The sequence below is a fragment of the Xiphophorus couchianus genome, chromosome 6 (genome assembly GCF_001444195.1).
Source record: "Xiphophorus couchianus chromosome 6, X_couchianus-1.0, whole genome shotgun sequence".
NCBI lineage: Eukaryota > Metazoa > Chordata > Actinopteri > Cyprinodontiformes > Poeciliidae > Xiphophorus > Xiphophorus couchianus.
This window is the reverse complement of record NC_040233.1, coordinates 19,673,506-19,693,954: the sequence shown is the minus strand read 5'-3', so window position 1 is coordinate 19,693,954 and position 20,449 is coordinate 19,673,506. Positions and strand designations below refer to the sequence as shown.

The 20,449-nt window shown below is 35.6% G+C and overlaps 2 protein-coding genes across 3 annotated transcripts in view; both read left to right on the top strand.

The window, feature by feature from the left end:
* Window positions 1-3,125: 3,125 nt before the first annotated feature.
* On the top strand, window positions 3,126-10,464 carry atp6v0b (ATPase H+ transporting V0 subunit b). The gene is made up of 8 exons (XM_028021153.1): window positions 3,126-3,389; window positions 5,475-5,523; window positions 5,906-5,989; window positions 7,031-7,108; window positions 8,043-8,112; window positions 8,307-8,358; window positions 8,563-8,753; window positions 8,839-10,464. The coding sequence occupies exons 1-8, from the start codon at window positions 3,305-3,307 to the stop codon at window positions 8,863-8,865; spliced, it is 636 nt and encodes a 211-aa protein (XP_027876954.1). The 5' UTR covers window positions 3,126-3,304; the 3' UTR covers window positions 8,866-10,464.
* A 930-nt stretch (window positions 10,465-11,394) lies between these two features.
* Window positions 11,395-20,449, top strand: part of b4galt2 (UDP-Gal:betaGlcNAc beta 1,4- galactosyltransferase, polypeptide 2) — a 162,559-nt gene continuing 153,504 nt past the window's right edge. For both annotated transcript variants that reach the window (XM_028020621.1, XM_028020625.1), the window contains exon 1: window positions 11,395-11,773. The gene's annotated coding sequence lies outside the window, so the exon portion shown is untranslated. The remainder of the gene's footprint in view (window positions 11,774-20,449) is intronic.

The following is a 20,449-nucleotide window of genomic DNA, read 5'->3' as shown; positions in this document are numbered from 1 at the left end:
TCACTCTTACAATGTTCTGGTTTCAGAAAGATGAAAACACTAATAATGAAAACGAATTGCTTATATTTTATATTCTAAACAGTAATCTATATATCAGAGGTTCAAAAAGAGATTGACAGATATGGATGGAGACAAGTATTTTTCAACTTATGAGAGGGCAAAGTTCAATTGCACAGTCATACTGGTACAGTTGACCATAACCCTCTCTATACTCTGACCTTTCCTCTAAAGTATCTGCAGTTTCCTCTGCTCTAGTGGGTCATTTTATGTACTTACTCAGACTACCCTGGCGGTCATCTTTTAATGAGAAAGAAGATTTCATGGGAACAGTGTGAGTCAGAAGTTTATCACCTCTTATACTGCAAGAAAAAAAACCTCTTTGGTAAAGAGTCTTTTTGTGCTGCCTTCAACGGCCTCTGGGCTTCTTTTTTATCTTGTCAGTCACGACAGGAAAAAAGTCATAAGTCCTAAAATACCTCAGGCAAGACTCCACAGCACAACGACTTTGATCGTCATACAATCAGAGATGGTGCACAGTAAAAACCTTGGGCATTCAAGTGGTTTCATTTATGAGCTATGGAGATGAACTAAAAAAAACATAGCAGATTTCCATGAATACAGAACTGAAGAAAATTTGCATTTTTGTCAATTGACACTATTTCATCTCTGTTTTCGGTTGAGTGGACTGACCTTACGGTCATTTTTGCTTGTTAGTGTTTGATGAGTAAAACAAGTCTCACATTTTAAATAAGTAATAATTTAGCTTAAGTGCTGATATCTATGTTCTATTATTAATTTGTTCAAAGGGATGAAGGCTCATTTTAAGTATTTTGCTTGCAAGCATAGTGACATTTCATGCTCCTTAAAACTTTAATTTTAGAAAGTGTATTTCAATAACTCACTAGTCAGTCTTGATAGAACAAACTGCATTAAGTGATAGAACGATATGAGTTCATTTTAATTTAAAAGAAACTCAAAAAATGTTGACTATTTCTTACTGTCAGTGTACTTTTATTCAGTGAGTGGGAAAAGTAGGTTTAATTAATAACCTTTTATTAAATCACCATTATTGAGACTCTAAACTATAAATATATTACTTTAAAATTGATTTTACATTTTTAAAACTGATCTACTTTTTAATGAGTGATCACTGTTTTTCTCCCATAAATGTGATGTCAGAGGACGGATCTTCTTAGTAACACTTCAGAATTGGAAAGACAAGAAATTAGGTCAGTTAAGTTAGGCAAATGTGTGTTTATCAGACGAACAAAAGGGAAAAAAGCAGTGACATCAAAACAGATTTAGATGTAACTTCCTGAGAAATTAATAAAAATAATTAAAGCTACAAACAAAGAACTGGAAAAGCACATATTGAACATAGAAATGATACTGATACTTTAAACAGTACTCTAATCTCTTTTAGACCAAAGATTTGTCTAAGACATTTTTTTTCTGTCTTTACTTGACTATTTGCATTGGAGAACATTTTTGGTGTCATTTTTTATAGCCCTCTTAAGCTAAATGTTAACACGTTTTAACATTGCTTGTCAACCATGCTTGAAATCCTAAAAGATTTCAAAGAGAAATCTTTAAAAAACTTTAAACTTTTTTATTTTATGTCTTGAATCATACTGACAACAAACCTAGCACAAGAGAGCACAAAGGCAAAGATGTGGAAAAAAAAAGAAGTCAAACCTTAGCGTTATGTGTTGTCTTTCGACATCAATTTTCAATTTTGCATGACTAGGTTTTCTTCACGGTTTTCAATACACATTTCTTATTTGTGATGGAAGAAAGGACATGACTGACAGCAACAATAAGAGCTGAGGGACTTCTGTTCTCTGGAGAAAGCTGGCAAAGAGTAGAAAGAAATTTTGATTGATGCTTGGAAAAGCATACTTGGAGGTAAGAAAATTAGGTAAGAAATTCTTTCCATCTAGTTTCTGCTGCAGTGTTTTAAATACTATTTTTATTTAATATAAAATTGCTTTGTTGGGTTTTTTATGGTAAGTCATGACTAAATAAGCAACTTAGTTGAAATGGTATTTTTAACCATATTGCAACATTGTTGACTTACAAAGCATTACATTAAATTAAGATAAAGGCACAGTAAGAAAAAGATCTTTCACTGGTATGAACATTTTATACAGGTTGCACATACAATACAAACATGTCTCCGCTGAATGAAAACATTCCCATAACATGATACCACCACCACCCTGCTTGACCATGAGGACAAACACAGTGGATCACATTATGTCCATTGTGATCTGTAGTTTGTTTTTAACCCAAAATAATATTTTATATGTAGACCAACAAATTCATTTTTGAACAAATTTCACCAGGGCATCATGCACATGTTTAATGTCGGTCCTGCATGGTTGGTGCCCAACTATAGACAGGATTCTTTTTTTTTCTTTGCCGTTCTGATTTAATAGATAAATCTGTGGAATGGTTTGCTAATAACTGCTATGCTGACCAATTCTCACAGTTGAACTACGAATCTCTGCAGCTCATCCAGGTTTACCACAAGCCTCTTAGCTGGCTGATCAAATATTTGTAATGGAGTACTATCTATACTGATTACTGTATATATCCAGGTGTGTAACTCTCACAGAGAGCATACAATGCTACAGATTGTCAAGGCAGTAAAAATAAATCAATAACAGTTTCCAGACAATAAAAAATGAATCTAGCTTCTACATTAACATGATTTTTCAGATATTTGTAAAGTATTGTGGTTACTGTCTGTGTTTATTCAGCTGTGCGCATTTATTATTTATTGTCTAATGTATGGGGGCTTAGAGGTGAGGGTTGGGGGGTGCAATCCAAAGCACGTCTCCGTGGGCGTTACAACACTGACATCGAGTGGACACCATAAGAATTGCGGGACTCACTCTAGTATTGGATGCAGCCTTTGAAGACAAGTTTGGTTTTCTAATTTACTTTGTTAGTTGTTCTGAGCTGTGTTAAAGATCAAAAGCAGAATGTATAATGATTTTGATCAAAATCAATATAAGATTTGAGGGATAAATATGTATAAGAGTAAGCTTTCGTGTTTATTTCTACTTTTCCTAGAACGCTGCAAAAAATAAAAACTAATTCGGACGCAGCCCTTCAGTTCTCGGTCACATGCGGGATCAGCTGACATCACCAGCTTCTCCTTTTGATGCTCTTCCTCCTCTAGTGTCAGACGCCGTTTGGAAAATCAGAATTAAATTTGTCTCTTTGCTTTTTTTTGCGTCGGCTTTTAAATTAAAGCCAAGATTAAGTTGCTGCTTCTGCAGTTTAGACCGCCGGATAGATGCTGTTAGAGTGGATGATGAACGGACACGCCATTCTTTACACAGGGGTCACTTTGGCCTTCTGGACTACAATACTAATCGTTGGTAAGCTTGCAACGCTCTTAAAATAAATTCGTAGTAGTTGAACTAATGAATGAAACTGGGTGTATCTCGTGTTTTTCAGTCAGTAGTTGGCACCTTCTTACGTGATTAGTATTTTCAGATGAGCAGCCCTCTGTGGGATCTGGCTACTTCTTGGGATTACCTAGGTTTGCGGCTTTTTTTGACTAGCTGGTACTAGATTGGTTATTTTAATTATTGAAACTGTGCTTTTTGTTGGTGGTATCAGTTAGATGCCAAAGCAAATCCCGGTTTTGAGGCCGATGTGCATTCTCGTGTATTTATTTTTAGAGACAAGTTACCAGCTAATGTAGCATCTAGCTGCTAAAATGTTAGCAGCGAAAAGCTAGCTTGTCAGAAAAATTTCAGTCAGAGATTCATTTTGACAGAACATGTTAAGATATATTCTACTCTAAAACATTTTGCGTTTTGGGTTTATTTAGAATAGCCTAGCTGCTTTTTAAAAAATATATTTAATTTATTTGGTAAGCTAACGTTAGCAAGTTCGCTTGTCTTGATTTGGAACAGGATGTGTAATGAAAATAAAATAAAAGAGGAACTGCAACTGTTTCACATGAGTGTGAGCCATCGCAGAGATGATGCAGTCTTCAAGGATCTCAGCTGGAACCCAGGCCGTCTGGTCTCAGACCCCATAAAAGCCGTATAGTTACTACTTACGATTTTCCAAGATAAACAGGTTTCACAAGTGACGTGCTGTCTGATGAAGAATCATACTGTCACTTGAGTAGGATTTTCTTAAGTATTGTAATTTTGGAGAGCAGTATCCTATGTGTAGATGCATCTCAGTAAATGAGAATATAGCTTTGTAGTTAATTTAAGTAATTTATCTGGAAAAACTGAATTTAATGAAGTGTATTCTAGTTTTGCACAAAAGGAACTTTTACAAGTGCTTTTCTGTTTGTTTGTTTGTGGCTTACATTTAAGGAAAACCCTAAATTTTGTTTCTCAGAAAATTGTAATATCACATAAAATTAATTATTGGCATTTTTAATTCAGACATGTTATTTCATACCATTATTTGTTATAAAATCATGACAATGTCTGCAGTGTCCAGCAGGCAGTTGTTGACAACCTGAACAAGGAGAGTAATCCACAAAATTCACTTCTAAAGAAGTTGGCGGTTCACAGTATAATGTGTCCAACAATATAAATGGGAAAGGATCACATAGTAGAAAAAAGTGGCAAAATTCATTTAGGATAACTCCAGTGTTGAAAGGATTGTAAAGCAAAGCTCATTCAAGAATTTAGGGACAATTCACTAAATGCTGACTGCGACTGGAGTCTGTCTTTCAACAGCCACCAAAGTTAAGAGAAATGTTTAATATATACTTGAAATAAAAGTTTGGTTTTGAATTGAATGACTAAAATAAAGTAATATTTTTTATAATTATTTTTATTATTATATTATTTATATAATTTTCAATAATATTAATCTAATTAATTTCAAAAATATTTTCCCAAAGGAAAATTAAATGTTGTAATTTATATTACCAATGTTCTTCAAAGAGTTGTAGATTTTGATGGCTGTGGGCAGGACGGCTATCTCCTGCAGCAAATTTAAAGAAGCCAGTTTCATGATAAAGATGCTGAGTGTGGTACATAATTTTCCTGATTTTTTTTTTGTTTGTTTTTTGTAAAATGCTAGTTTTTTTTTTATTAAGATGCACCTGTGAGTTGGTTTGTGATCATTAAGAGTCTTGAAAATCAGATCAGCCATTTTTGAGTTTTCAGAAACTGATAGCAGGTTTCATAAACTATCTATTAAATAAAATTAATTCATGGTTGGAGCTGTGCGTTACATTGTCAAGCTAAACCCCATATTGTCTGATCTTAGAATATCTTTTCTAAAACATAGAAAATATATTCTATTATGTATGAGTAAAATAATCCCTTTTGAGTTTGATTCCTGAGGTATTTCATATTTAGAGCTGGAGCAGATGAAAGCTAGTACACAGCCGACAAAGCAAATACCACCTTTAATAAAACAGTGATTGGATATGTCTTGCGTAAGCTGTGCCACAGTTTAAAATGATTATTTTCCTCTCACAGGTATATGTTATACCATATTTGACCTTGGATTCCGCTTTGATGTGGCATGGTGAGTACTGGCGCAATTGTTATGATTTTCATTTGGATGCTTTGAGCTTTTTCCCTAAAGCACAACAAAGAACCAGGTGGATTTTAGGACTGGTTAACATTATTGTTCTAGGAGCAGATGATCTCTAGTTCTGTTAGAAAGTGAACTGCTCTGTTTTTATTTTGAACACAAATGTACACAATTTGTAAAATTAATAAGCTATTTGTGTAAGTGCCACGCAGATCGCCTGAGATCTCCTTTGAAATGCGTCATAATCAGTCAATGATACAAGCACTCTTTTGCCTCATAGGACAGAATAAGTTATTCTTTAAACTTCCCTTAAAAGTTGAGATACCTGCTTACAAAAGTATCATTATTTTAATGTCTACTTTTCTCCCTACAGGTTCCTGACTGAGACGTCTCCTTTTATGTGGGCCAATCTGGGCATCGGTTTGGCCATCTCTCTGTCTGTGGTGGGAGCAGCTTGGTGAGAACAAGAAAAGTAGCAGTTAAAAACACAATTATTTATAGCATGTAGAAGTCACTTTTTTTCCTCTGTAAAGTCACCAACCATTGAAAGTTTAGAGTAAAGCTTTCTTTGGATAGAAATTTTCCACCTAATATTGACGCTTGCAAATCCAGCTTATTACAAATTTTTATATAATTTCCTGCTGTTTTTATGCATATGTTATCTTTTATTAATTTGGGGGGAAAAATGACGATCAAAACCCATAATCAATAATGCAAGAATTTTTAAAATGTGCTATAAATATTAAGTTTCTAAAGCCATAGGAACTTTGGGAACATAAGCCAGAAATCATATCTGCTCGGTCAGTTTTCCATCATTTTAAAATGGATCTTGCAAATGGCATAACAAACTAACTGACTTAACACAAAGAAAATCATAAACATTGGTGGAACTGATCTGTTAAACTTCAACTCACCATTAAAACTATAGTCAGTCCTCTGCACATTTACTGTTTGGCACATTTGAATAATTCATTACACTGTAAAATATGCTCTTTTATCCAATACAGTCTCGATGTAACTGATGGAGATATAATCCAGGAATAAATCGTAAAGCAGTAAAGCTAAGTTGCAGTTGAAGATTTGGCATTTTAGTGTCAATATAATGAGAGAAATGTACCTAATAATTTTAAAAGTGACTTTGTGTTGGCAACTTGTTTTTTCAGGCCATTTACTCACAGTGACATTTTCTGTAACCTAGTTTGTTATAAATGAAGCCAGTACAGTTTCTACAAGAAACTGTTTTTTGGATGAAAAACAAGTATTCCTCTGACTGGTAAAAATAACATGCAGTCTGTTTAGCTACAAATTAGTCACTAAAGTCAAGAGCTGGCCCAACAAATAGTGCTGTTAAGTGACCATAACAACCATTACAGATATTTTGGGTTTATAGAAACCTTCAGTTATTTATGCTATCAATTAAATTTTTGACTATGACTCTTTTTCACTTTTCTTCCTCCTTTAATTTTTAACTGAATTCTTGTTTTGGCTCAATCTCCAGGGGGATCTACATCACTGGTTCAAGCATCATTGGTGGAGGAGTCAAGGCTCCAAGAATCAAAACCAAAAATTTGGTCAGGTAGGCACATTTGCTCTATTATTAAAAAGAATAAAAATAACCCTACTAGCACATGTTCATCTTGCTACACTAGGTTATTATTGAACAGTCAACTTATTTCAGTGACATAACTCAGAAGGTCAAACTTATACAATGCATTATATTTCAATCCTGGATTTCAGTTAATTATAGAACCCAGTTGTCTTTTTTGCAGAAAAATCTGGTATTACAACATAAAAATTAATATAAAGGGAACGTTTAATGCCGAAAGGTCTGCCTATTGAAAAGGTTTGTAAAATAGATTCTCTAAAAAGTTTGTCAGGGCTCCTTTGGTGCGTTTTGCTGCTTCAATGCAGCAGCACAAATCTCTGTTAAAGTTGAAGTCTTGCTGGAAAATGAAATCAACACCTCCATGAAGCTTTTCAGCAGAGGGAATCATGAAGTCCTCTTAAATTTCTTGGTGGCTACTTTCCACTTCACTTCTACTCAACCTTGCTTTACTATGCTACAGCACTCTGTGAGCCACCGGCTTCTTTAGCGGTCACATTTTGTGGTATGACCTCCTTGTCAAGGATGTCAATGATCGTCTGCTGGACTACTGTCAAGTCAGCAGTCCTCAACCTCATTGTGTAACAGTTGTGTAACAGTTATTATTGGTCTCGCATAGTATGACATTCTAAAAAAAAAAAAACATATACAGTATATATATAGTAGTATATTTATATATATTCTACAGTATATATACTTTTTTGGTTTTCATTATTTGTATGCCACAGTCATCAAAATGAACAGAAATGAAAGTATAGGCATTATGAATTGAATTATTGAAATTATATTTTTGATGATCTAGTATATTGCACATTTAGTAATGTGGATCTAGACACTAGATATATTGATGAAATTCCTTCATTTCTAAAGTCTCATTGTTACTTTTGTTGTTCTTTTTACTTTGCAGCATTATCTTCTGTGAAGCTGTTGCCATTTATGGGATCATCATGGCAATTGTTATTAGCAACATGGCTGAGGTAACGGATAAACTGTTACCTACAAAGATTTCTTTTAAATAAAATTACAGAGAATGAAAGTAGTGCTAGACAGGGTACAATGCGAGCATAGAATAAAGCTTAAGCTGTGAACTACTACAGAACTGAAATATGGTTGAAACAGCAGAACGAAGATAAGTTATTGTCTCTAAAAAGAGCCTCTTCTCACCTTATAGAATTTCAGTGGCACAACCCCTGAGACCATCGGAGCACGAAATTACCAAGCTGGTGAGAAAACAGACTCAAAGTAACTGAACTGTAAAAGGGCAGAAACCAGCAAAGTGTTTTTAATAGAGCCCTAAACATAAAACTGCACCTGATCAATGCAGTTATTTTAGGAGGACTTTTTCTCCCTCTAATTCCATGTATTTTTCATGATAGTTCCCCTGTTTATATTGAGCCCGTGATTTATTTCATCCCCTTCATGGTTAGGTTATTCCATGTTCGGAGCTGGCCTCACTGTGGGCTTTTCCAACCTTTTCTGTGGGATCTGTGTGGGCATCGTGGGCAGCGGAGCAGCTTTGGCAGACGCCCAGAACGCCAGCCTCTTTGTGAAGATTCTTATTGTGGAAATCTTTGGTAGCGCAATTGGCCTGTTTGGTGTCATTGTAGCAATTCTGCAGGTAAACTAGACTCCTAAACAATACTACCTGGTGATCACCTGTAGCTGCTATAAGATCCCTCTAACAGCATTTTCTTCCCCTTCAGACCTCTAAAGTAAAGATGGGTGATTAGAAGATGTGCTCACATCCTGAGAAGACGAGGAAACTCCTGAAAAATAAGATGGATTATTGTGTACATACGTCGTAAATTATTTAAATGTCTATATTCACTCTATTGTTTTTAACCATCATTCGTGTAAGAGTGGGATGATCTTTGGGAAGCATGAATGTTGAATAAGAAACTGAAAAAGGGGTACAATGTTGATTTTCTTCTATATTTTTCATTTTCTGTACTCACCGGATAATATTAACAATTCAACTTCCTGAGTCATGGAAGCAATCTGTTGCCTTCAGCTGTGAGGTTTTGGTTTTTCAAGAGGTTTTCTTGGATAATCTTGCAGACCACTCTTATTGAACGATGGTTAAAAATTACTCTGGAGTATTGAAAATGCTGTGTGTGTGTGTGTGTGTGTATGCTTGACATGTGATTTTTATTTTATGTTCTTTCTTCCTGTGAAGCATGAGGATGTTTGTCATTGTGTTTGTGGCCTGGTCTGCCTCTTTCTTTGTTTTTGTATCCGGTCTTTTCAATTTGAAAATTGGGCCGTTCTACAGGTGGCTCACATACAGTGTTTTTCCTGCCTTTGAATAGTTATTGAACATTTATTAAATTGAGAGTATTGTTCTAAAGTTGTAATTGTGCAACATATAAATCACAGCAGCAATTCTCTATCTACCTGGGTTTTTTCTCTCTTCTGTCCTTGCTATTCTTAAATCCCAAAAGGCCCGTGTAATAATTACAAGCCAACTGTCTTCATAAATGTTGCAAAAAAACTAAAAGAAATAATTTGAGTCACTTTGTTCAAAAACGTTATAATTGGATTAAAGTTTTTCTTGGCTTATAGAAAACGTTATTGTCTGCTGTAACCATTTCTGAAGTAGCAGGAATGTGTTCAGTAGTCAATTGGTTTCACCAAGAATTTGAATGTTTGTCTGATACGTCAGACTGTGAAATTTAACATTTCATACACTTTTTCTTTGCATGTTTCCATCCTCATTTGACTGCTTTGCTGCAGTCGGTTAAATCCTCATTTGCTGCTCTTTTGTTTACCAAGCTATTACTAACATTCCTTAAGATGTGTGAAACTGATGGATGTACATGTTTAGGAAACTAAGTAAAAACAATGTTAGGCTTCTGGATGCGTCACAACATATAGGGTTTATTAACACTTTGACAGCTCTGTTTATGTTAATAAATCTGGATAGTTTGTAGTCTTTCAGGGATTTTTAATTTAGTCTAGTGTGCAGTCACATAAGAAAAGAAATCCACAGATTACAGATTAGTTAATTTCTCACTGTCTGAAGTCATTCATTATTGGACTCACTTTGTGAGCGCAAACATTGAATCATATGTAAGAAAGGCATAGTTAGGGAAATAAAAAGTTCAGCCTAATTGCCATGCTTGAAAGAAAAATTTTCATTTAAAAACAAGGACTGTACCAACCTGGGTTTTTGGTAACTGTAAATGGTACTGTGTATACACTGTGTTGATGTGATGATGATGATCAGAAAATAGCTAATCGTTTTTGACATTGTGGATGATCCAATCAAAATCAAATTTTCCTTCTGGCTTCATAAATGTTGGAAAAAAAAATAAATGGTTTGATCAAGATTTTTGACCTATTGTTTTATCTTTTACGTCATGGTTTTATAAACCAAAGGTGAAGTGTCTTGTTGCTGAGATACTCTGTGAGGTTTGAACTGCCTGCTCCCTGGTCTGCTGTATTTGTGAATCACCACTAGATGGCGACGAAGACCATAACTTGGTCTACTCAAAAACTGATGTGGAACGATGAAACTGATTTACATCAACTTGTACAATACATTATAAATATTTGATTTGTTTATCCTAAAAAAAAAACACTGGTCTGTTTGAAATATGTACAGTACTCTATTCATATTCATACCCCATTTACAATTTGTACACTTGTGTTCTGCTTCTCATAGTACAACTTTCACTGAAGTTGTAGTTGCTATTGGGTTATCTAATTTTGCATCTTTATAAACAATTTACCTCCTTAAATAGCTGAAGATCAGTCATGTTACATTGAGATTCTCTGTTGAATTTTCAACTAGCTCTCAATCTAACTGAGATTGAGAGTCAATTTTTTCATTGAGTTGCTGTTGGGTTTAGGTCAAGACTTTGACCTTTCTAAAACAATTATGCTTTTCATTTGCTGTATATTTATGATCATTCTGTCCTTAAACAGGTTTCTTACAGGATGTGTTTAGTTGTTTTTCAACTCAACTGTGACCAGCTTCAATGTCCCTGCTAATGGAAAACTGCAATCACCCTGTAATGTTGGTGTGTCCACGCGGATTTGCAGTGTTAGCTTTGTGTTTTCAACATGCATATTTAAATACAAAGCATTTTACATATTGGCCAAAATGTTCCATTTATCTTTTCTCTAATTAATTACTTTTATGTTCTAAAGTTACTTTATATTTATTTAATTGAAAGCGTGGTTTTCAGAAGTGGGTTAACATAATTTAAGTAGTTTAAAAAAAGGCGAAAGAAAATCCCGGCCACGCAGGCTTCCGTAGGCAATAAGAGCGAAGGGACCTGCTCACATCCTCATCCTCTGAGCATCTTTCTCTGCTTTCCTACCATCCTTACCCAAAAAATCACAGTGCGATGACGGGAAATCTGGAAAAACGGCAGTTAAATTATTTGCTTTGGGTTCGGGCATCTTTACGAGTCGGGTTCGGATTTCGGCTCAACGTGAGGCTGCTTCCTTGATGAAGAGGAGAGGACGTAACAGTCTGCGCGTTCACACAAAAAGAACACAGTTATCCCGAGCAGATCCCGATCTGAACCTCCTGCTTTTAAGAGGGTTTCTTCAGTTAATGCAACGTAGATGTGTTTTTTCCTCGGTTAATGTGAAGAGAATCAGAGAAACCTGCACAGATGCAACATGAAGGTAGGTGCTCTCTGTCTCTGCTTGCTTTCTGGAACGCATTGTTTCGTTCTGCCTGAAATACATGCTTGCTTTTGTCTCAGTGCTCCATACACACACACAACCAGAAGTCCCGCAGCAAACATTAAGTTGCATTTTTACCAAGTTGTGGATATTGTGAATATCAGATCGCATCTACTTCCCCCTACCCCTCTGTTCTCCCTCCTCAGGAACATTTCCATGAATTAGCAGCACCCTTACACCCGCCATACTAGGCTTCCCTCATCCTCCCTAGTCTATTACTGCTCTTCTCTTCTGACCGCTTATATGAATCAACTCTTAAGAATGGTGCAAACATTTACTTTAGATGTAAAATCTTCCCATAATTGCAGCTGCTGTTATTAGGAATGATGTGTAAAACAAAACCCAGCCATCTCTGCATGTCTAATATTCCAGCATGAGCACAACAGGAGCAAAGAATGTGCACTGGCAATGAGAGGGGAAATGAGCAGGAAGAACAGGATAAAAGGGATGGATCTTCATCAAGGTGCTTAACGTAACCAGACGTTCACACAGAAGCTCTGCACTTAGACCAAAATCCTGTCTGACATCTCTCTCATTTATGGTACAGTATCTCTTAGGGGCTGAAAAAGTAGGAAGTGGACTAGAGCCACCTCATTTGTGAGAAGTTACTTCTAAAAGAGACTTTGCTTTGCTGGAATGCATTGTGTAATTTTGCTTTTTAACTATGCATGCTTAGACCTTTGCTCTGGTCATGTTCAATTCAGTATGAACATGGTTTCTGCCATTGTTTTTCTCTGTGTACCCTTGTATACAGCATGTATAGAGTGTACATGCTGTAAGATTATTAGAATTATTTGATTCAGTTATCATTCTTTAATTTTACCACTTGAATTAGAAAAAAAATACTGTAAAATACTGCCCATCTACAGTAGGCTACACAGAGCTTAAAGGAATATTATCACATTGTATATGAGAGTAAACCACCCTGTAATTTGATTGTTTAAATAAAAATATGTTTGGAATGTACCTGTAGAAAAGAAAGAACAAGTCCAAGAAGAAAAATTAACAATAGCCGAATCTATTTGGCTGCTTTAGATTCTGGTCCACCCTCATTACTCTCTGGGAATAGAGGGCAGCTGATATTGTCACTAAGGGGACTTGAGATTCTCTCATTGACTGCTGATTTGAGCAGTAAAGTGTCTCACTGTTTGGGGTGAGTCATTTCAGTTAAAAGACATATTGTTTGATCATGGTTTATCATGTGAAGATGGTAACCAATTGTCGTGGGGAAGTGACAATTTCAGTCAGTTTTAAGGTTGATTTTTGTTACGAAGACAAACATTTAACTTTTTATTTTTTTTTTACTTTCTGGCATTCAATCACATTAAACTTTCCATTTAAAGGTTCTTGTTCTTAAATGGCATAATAATGGCTTTTAAAGAAGTGGTTTTTATTTCCCTGAAATTTAAATGTTTGTGTACGTTTATGTAGTAATTAGAATACACCCATTTTCAGCTCAGATATATTTTTTCTTTTTATGGCACAGAGACAATTTTTCTTTTATTACAGTGTAAAATCTGTACTATTGTCAACCCAAATCTTCCTGTAAATTTTGCTTCTACCATGACTCCATGCAGACTTTGGAGATTTGCTGCAAGCTGCTTCTGGAGCCCAGAAATACCAAAACTTGTATAAGTAACACTTTGTTGCCATCTAGTGATCAAAGTGTGAACTACATCCTGTTGAAATTTTGCATTTTTAAACTGTATTTTAACAAATCTGTGATAAAGTTCACTCAATGATTGTACAGAAGTTAATTTCAAAGTCCTATTTGAGAAATAGCAGCACATTTGTTTTGTTGTGTTTTTGCCCCGTTATGCCCAATGTTGCTAATATGCACCATACTTACATTTGTCTTCATTTTAAGGCGAAAGTTGAAATTCAAAGAGTATAAACTTCATTTAGCATCTACTTGACAGCAAAAAACAGAAATAACAAAACTTTTTCTTTAATTGTAACTACGTTTGTGCAGTAAGGGGCTCTGTTGTCAGTTCCCCTGGAGTTTTTCTACTCAGTTCATTAGAATGCACTCCCTAACAATGATCAGGTTACGCTCATAGTAGCGTAGTTCCCAGATCTTGTGAAGCTCTGTGAAACAAAGCTGTTGTTTTTTCCTCAGGTACACTCATTAAGCGCACTCCGATGCTCACATACGTCAGCAGCAGCCAAAGATTCATTCTTCTGACCGCTCCTTTGTGTTGGGATTTGTTGTCATGGGAACTAACTAGGTCATTTCTGATTTACTGAGTGGATGGGTTTGGAGAGGAACACCTGTGTGTGCATGTGTGTGTGTTTGTGTACATGCAGAGTGTGTTCTGTCTTATAACTGATCTTTTCCTGCCTGGTTTCATGAATGTGTGCACAATCATTAACTGATAAAAATTGTGTGATGCTCCTCTTAACCAGAGGGGTCAATGCTTTTTGGAGACCATTAACATGTGATTAATTTGTTTGGGAAACATTTGCTCTCACTGTATTATGATTTGTTATCAAAGACAATCGGTTGCTTGTTATAGATTCATGAGAGAAAAACACTTTCAGTGATATAAAAATACCTTTACAAGTAGGTATGAGTCAGTTTGTCATTGTCAGGGTATTGTATGGTGGCCCTGAGTATTGCAATCCTGAGTAAAATATTTGATATCCTATTATTTAACAAAAATTAAAAATAAATAGTACTTTTTAATTTAAAAAGACAAAAGTAAAATTATTCCTGCTGCAGAACAATATAACAAAAGGGTATTTATAATTATAATAATATCTTTGTAACTGTTAGAATTTTAGGTTGTTTTGCATTTTGATTTAATTTTAATTATTATTGTTAGTTTCTTATTTTGGTTAGATCAGTCTTGTTCCTGTTGTCTATTGTTCAGTCTTTTCATAGTGATTATAGTTTATCTTGTTTATTTCTTGTGTCTAGTTATTCTTAACCACTTTAGTTTTATTATATTTTGTTTGCTTTACTGTTAGACTCATTTCCTAGTCCCCTGTGTACTCTCCTTCGCCCGCTGTGCCACTTTCTCTTTCTCTCTCTCCTTAGTCTGCCGGCTCTTTCTCATCACACCTGCAATCATTTAGCTAATCAGCCCAGGTCCATTGTTTCAACATCCAACCTCCCAGTAATTTTTCAGTCACTCCTTGCTGGTTCCTCCTGTGAGCTCTTGTCATTTCCCTGCTGTCATTTTTCCCTTGGATTCCTGTTTTTTGTTTGGCTCTGGCTCCTGGTGCTCCCTGTGGTTTTTGTAAGTTTTTTCATCATGTTTTCATTCAATCATTCTTTATAAACAAGCTACCATTGCCTCTGCATTTGGGTCTTTCGTCAACCAACCTTCAACATCACAATAACATTTCCTTATTATTGTTTTTTTTTTCAATACTGAATACAAATACTGAATACTGAAGACTCCCACAGAGGTAGATGAATACATAAAGTATTGAAAAATCAGCTGCTATACTTAGCTGGGCTTTTTATGTGCCTGGCTATTGTACGCTTTGACTCTCAAGTATTACAAGCTGATGTGAACTGATTGTTTAATCTGCTCTGGTACATCTGTTGTGTCAGGAAATATTTCCAAACAAATTTGTCTCCCTTGTAAGTGATAGAAAATTATTGAGGCCTTCTTTTTGCTAGCTTGTGTTGTTTGATTTTTAATGTAATGGTAGGGGGAACACTACCCATTGTTTATTTTTTTAGCACATTTAGATGTATGTTTGCATTAATTATGTTCTCAGCTGTTTTACACACTATTTTGAAATACACATACATGATTTATTAATTGTAACTCCTGAACACTTTATGTTGAGCAATATCCGGGTGATGAAAAGAAAGGGCCCTGAAAGTTGATGATTTTTTTGAAGTTTTGTTTTGCTCAGAACAAGCAGCTTTATCTCTGATGGATCACAGGAGTGTCACATTCCGTCATTTTAGTTTGTTCAACAAAACTTCAAAAACATTTCTTCTAAAAGCTCTTCCTCAATTGTCAAAGACAATCCCTCTTGTGTGAGGAACAAGTGATGTCTATGCACCATGGAGCAGTTATATTATATATATATATATATATATATATATATATAGTTTGAGACATGATAGCCCTTTTACACAGGGACAGTAGGAATCTACTCCTTATTAGTAATTTCTATCCCAAATAGTCATTTTACTTATATACTGCACCACCAATTTAGAACAAATTCAGGGTGTTTTACTGAAAAAGTAAACAAGCTCAATTATATACAGTCCAGTATAAGCCAATTATAACTGAATACACTACAGACAGATTCAGTCTAATCCAGTTATACATGTTCCAGTTGGAGTCATTTCCTTTTACCTCAGTGCATTTTGACTCAACTCAATTAACTGTCAAGAAAAAGAGCCTCAGTAAGGATACAAACATGTTGCACTGAATGTTCATTTCGACTCAAACCCCCTGTGTTTCAGGAGGCAAGAGAGAAGAGTTCTTGTGTCTCTATGTGTGTGCAAATGAAAGAAAATGAAGAGATAATGTGATTCTCTTGTCTTAACACCATGGGGTTGGGATCAGCTTTGGTTGGTTTGACATCTAAAGTGTCTCTATTCAACTAAAGCACTCTGACTTTTTATAAGCTACAGACCTATTTCCAAAAGATAGGATTATGAAGAATACTCCTGTCACAAGTCTAGAATTTCTGGTGATTTCAAGCTTTCAAAGTTATGACTTATTCAGTTTAGGTGGGAGAGATATTACAGAGAAAGGAGTCAAAATTCAATGTCTGGTGCTGAAATTATAAAATAAATACAGAAATCAATGAATCAGATATAAAAGAGAAGTCTCTGTGTGTTAATGTAAATTTGCTATGCATTTTTGAGACAGAATACCCAGATAGAATACACAGCTGCCTGAAAATCTTCAGGCCAAGAGTTTAACCCTATTAATCATATTTATGATGCACTCATGCAATTTTGCTGAATTTACCTTCTGTGACAATAGCCTAAATTATTATTTCATGTTTATCAGACAATAACATGTTGTATCTAAAAGTTTAAAGAGTCCAGTCTGGATGCTGCATTTGGTAAAAATGTCTTGTAGTTATCCCAAGACAAGTTCATTCCTCTTTCAGTGTTACTATCAGTCTTCTGACAATGATATTGAGCAATTTTCCTCTTTTACTTTACTATATGTTATGATGAAAACCTTTAGCTAAGCGGGCTTAACTTACTCAGTCTACACTGCCATATTCCCCACTTTCTGTGCTGGAAATGAGATGATGTGGCGATTCTTTTCAAGAATATAAGCCACTGATTTATTATAGGACTTATCTTTTAAATGATTCCTGACTGTAAAATTCAAACAATTTACTAATATTTGCTGATTTCTTTGACTTTTTAGTTTATCCTTTTACTGTTGACAAAAACTTTGATTTGACGTCTAATTTTGGGTGATTTATAACTAAATATTATATTTAACCTGCGGATATTCTACTATCCAATACATAATATACTTCCTACATTGGTGGGAAGTACATTGGTACTTCCTACATCAGCTGGTGAGCTACAGGATTTACAGAGTTCACCTGTTTTTACTTTGTCATACTTGCATGTTTCAAAACTTCAAGAACATGTATAAATCTGACAAACAACCTGAATAGATACTCTGTGAGAAAACTCTTTAAAATGACTTCATGCAAGAGAAAAACACTATCCAATCCAACCTGGGACTATGTCAGAAAGTCAGTTCCTCCTTGTTGAATCATTTAGAAACTGCAACCAAGTACTGATTACTGTGTGACCAGTAGAATCAAGAAGTATCAGAAATAGAACCTGACCACATGAAGTACTCTAAAGGATCTCAAAAGTCTAAAAAAATGTAAAGTTCTGTGTCTCGTTACATTGAACATAAAACTAACGCAGCATTTTAGAAAAAGAACACCATATCTGCAATCAAATATGTTGGTGGCACTGTATTGGCCTGGGTCTACCATGATACATTAGCGCCTTAACACTTTTCTGTGATTGATGGAACCACAAGTTTTTCTCTCCACCAGTTTGTGACCTTAAGCTCAAGATCACTTGGGTTCGACAGCAGTACAGTGACCTGAGGCACACCAGCAAATGCATGTCTTGAATAATTAAGAACAAAATAAGGTTTTAGAGTGACCTTGTCAAAGTCTAGACTTAATTATGACTGAAATGCTTTTACATGTATCTGAGCAGGTCATTCGTATTTGAAAACCCCTCAATTGGGCTGAAATAATTCTGCAAAGAAAGGACCAAATTAGTTTCTTTTTTTAAGCTGACTGTAAAGAAAGATCACAAATATTAGGCCTGCATCCAAGCTCACAAGAACATTCATTTATTTTAAAAATTTAATTTGAATGCACAACTGGACATTGTTGAGTTTAAGCCAGACTTCCCATTGCTAATCTGCCAACAAAAGAGGTATGTTTGAGTAAAACTGTCTTTAAAACCACAAACCAAATCCTTGTTTCATTCCTTCTGTCTACTATCACTCTCCCAGTGAAGCCTTCATTCTGTTGCAGCACTTCATTTGTTTCTTTGCTCTGTTGCCAGATGAGCAGCTGGATCTGAGAGAAGGGGAATGAGACAGAGCAAAAGAGGACAGAAAGAGATGATGATGTTTCCACTTTAGCATGTGGGCCATAGATGGGGCTTTGCTGGATTTGCATAATGCAGCCACAGCCTGCCTGTTTGGATGCAGAAGAGAAAAAACTTTTCAAACAACTTTTAAGTGTCTGATTTGGTGAGTTAACATAATGATAGTCTCGCAGCATCAGATACTTCTCTGTACTTTGATGTGTTCGTGATTTCCTTGCTGTGTCTGAATTTCACCTTTGTTAGAAAATGTACAAACATGAGAGACGGAAGGGGGCTTTGAAACAACGTAGAGTGCTTGTTCTTGGATGTGAAGAAGCTGGATGAGGAGCAGGAAAAATATGACACAGTGGCCTTTTAATCAGACCAGCCTCCTTCGGATCTGAGGCAGCAGTGTGGGAATATCTGGGCAGAACTGAATAGAAGAGGTTTGGGGTTTTAAGAATATTGGAGTTTTGTTTTGGTTAGATTTGTTTTTCTGATGCAATATTCTTTTCGGTCCTAATGTGAAAAGCTGACTTTGTTTCTGCATCACCCTGAGTTTTATGATTTCTTAGCTGTTGTTTTTCAAACATAAGGTAAATATGTATGTTATCCACAGTTGATTCTGGGGCATTTTTTTATTTTAGTGTTTTGCTAGGGATGAGCTCTGCATTAGATCCAGTCATTCTAGGTTTGACTGGCTTTGGCGTGTTTAGATTTTGAGTTATAGCTGAACAAAAATGCTCTATAATCATTAAAACAGAAAAGCAACCCTTTGGTCAATAGCATTAACATAAACAAATGGTACTCAGCCTGTAACCACCACTCATTGGGCCTTTAAATGTACATGACCATAACTTTACAAACCAACAATAGCATATAAAAGTTTGAACACCACAAACCTAACTCTCTAAAACTAAGGTGAATACACATCTCTGGGCAGCAGTGACGTGCGGTCAGGGGAGGACATGCGATCATGAAAAAAAAAAAAAAAATGATAAAATGATTTATATTGCTATTTTCACATTGTGGTTTGTACTATAAAGTACCTATTTTTCATTTAGCTTAACCAATTCTGATGATTTTTTCTTCAAAAATTTTCCCATTCAAATGATCGGAAGCGAAGCCGATGAGGCAGCAGCGAGTTGAGGCTTCGATTGTGCAACCTCTCGCTAACTGCACTGGCTGCCACTCTGAGAACATGTTCCTCCTGTCTGTACGCCGCCAATAAAATGGCTAAAAGACATTTCATGTATGAACTGATTTTCCATAATTTAGCTTATGTATATAATGTTCAGTGTTTTTTTTGTCAACCAACTGTATGTGTAATATGTTTTGTGTGCTGAGGAGCGATCATAAACGGCAGAGATCAGATTCAAGGTGAGGCAGGCAGTTTTCTTGCCTCCTGGCAGGGGGCGCTCATGATCCCAGACATTCTGACTAAACAACTGCAGAGTAAGAGACAGTAACAGCGAGCTAGCCATAGAGCTAGCCATACAGTAACATCAAGTGCAGCGATATATTTATAGTTTTCTCAAATAAACATTAAGCCTAAAACCAAACTACTGCAACAGACTGAATATTCTGCTTTGTGTAAAAAAAAAAGTTTTTATTTTTTTGTGGCGTTGTTGCTGAAATATACTTGTTGAAAGTTGGCATACAGCTCATGCCAATGTCTTTGATTACGCTGAGCAATCACTGCATTTGGTGAAATACATATTTTATCCCCAAGTAGAAAAACATCTTAAAGACTTGCTGTTAGAACCTTTGTTGGAGAGCAAAGTGCTAAGACCTTTTCTGTAGGCTTCTTTTCTGCTGCTTGGCAGCTTGAAACTTCAGCTGCTTGTACACCTCTAGCATTGGGAGCTGTCCATGACCTCAGTCGGATTCTTCATTGGATTTTGCCTTGAGGATTTATTTTGAGTATTGCTCATACAGGAGAAATATCCACTACAGATCCTTGATGTTTCTGGCTGAGAAAAGGAGGTTGTAAACCAGTGACCCTGTCCATTGGCCCCTCAGTGAGGTGAAGATTTCTTCAGGGCATT

Coding starts and splice junctions, on each gene's coding strand:
- atp6v0b (XM_028021153.1), top strand. CDS start 3,305: ATGCTGTTAGAGTGGATGATGAACGGACACGCCATTCTTTACACAGGG. Junction 5,990..7,030: donor TCTGTGGTGGGAGCAGCTTG/GTGAGAACAAGA, acceptor CTCAATCTCCAG/GGGGATCTACATCACTGGTT. Junction 8,359..8,562: donor AGCACGAAATTACCAAGCTG/GTGAGAAAACAG, acceptor CTTCATGGTTAG/GTTATTCCATGTTCGGAGCT.